The sequence below is a fragment of the Apaloderma vittatum genome, unplaced genomic scaffold (assembly GCF_000703405.1).
Source record: "Apaloderma vittatum isolate BGI_N311 unplaced genomic scaffold, ASM70340v1 scaffold36867, whole genome shotgun sequence".
Lineage (NCBI taxonomy): Eukaryota > Metazoa > Chordata > Aves > Trogoniformes > Trogonidae > Apaloderma > Apaloderma vittatum.
The window spans coordinates 1-221 of NW_009727372.1; the positions used below are offsets into that span (position 1 = coordinate 1).

Genomic DNA, 221 nt, shown 5'->3' on the forward strand with positions numbered 1-221 from the left:
CACCCCGGCGGCTCTCGGTTTCCCTTTCCCAGCGCTGGGTCATTAATTCTAGGGCAGGTGCGGAGCCTGCGGGCGGGTTTTTCCCTCAGGGCGCGGGGGAGAAGCCGCCTGAGGCTCCAGAAAGATGCAGTTCTTTGGGCGCCTGGTGGACACGATCAACAGCGTCACCCAAATATTCACGAACCCTTACCGGGTGAGGGAGGTGTCGGCTGCGGAGAATG

General features: G+C 62.0%; 1 protein-coding gene across 1 annotated transcript in view; it reads left to right on the top strand.

Moving 5' to 3' along the window:
• The first annotated feature begins 124 nt into the window (after positions 1-124).
• Positions 125-221, top strand: part of PLA2G6 (phospholipase A2, group VI (cytosolic, calcium-independent)) — a 14,062-nt gene continuing 13,965 nt past the window's right edge. The window contains exon 1 of the mRNA XM_009873648.1: positions 125-211. Within this exon, the coding sequence (XP_009871950.1) occupies positions 125-211 (87 nt within the window). The remainder of the gene's footprint in view (positions 212-221) is intronic.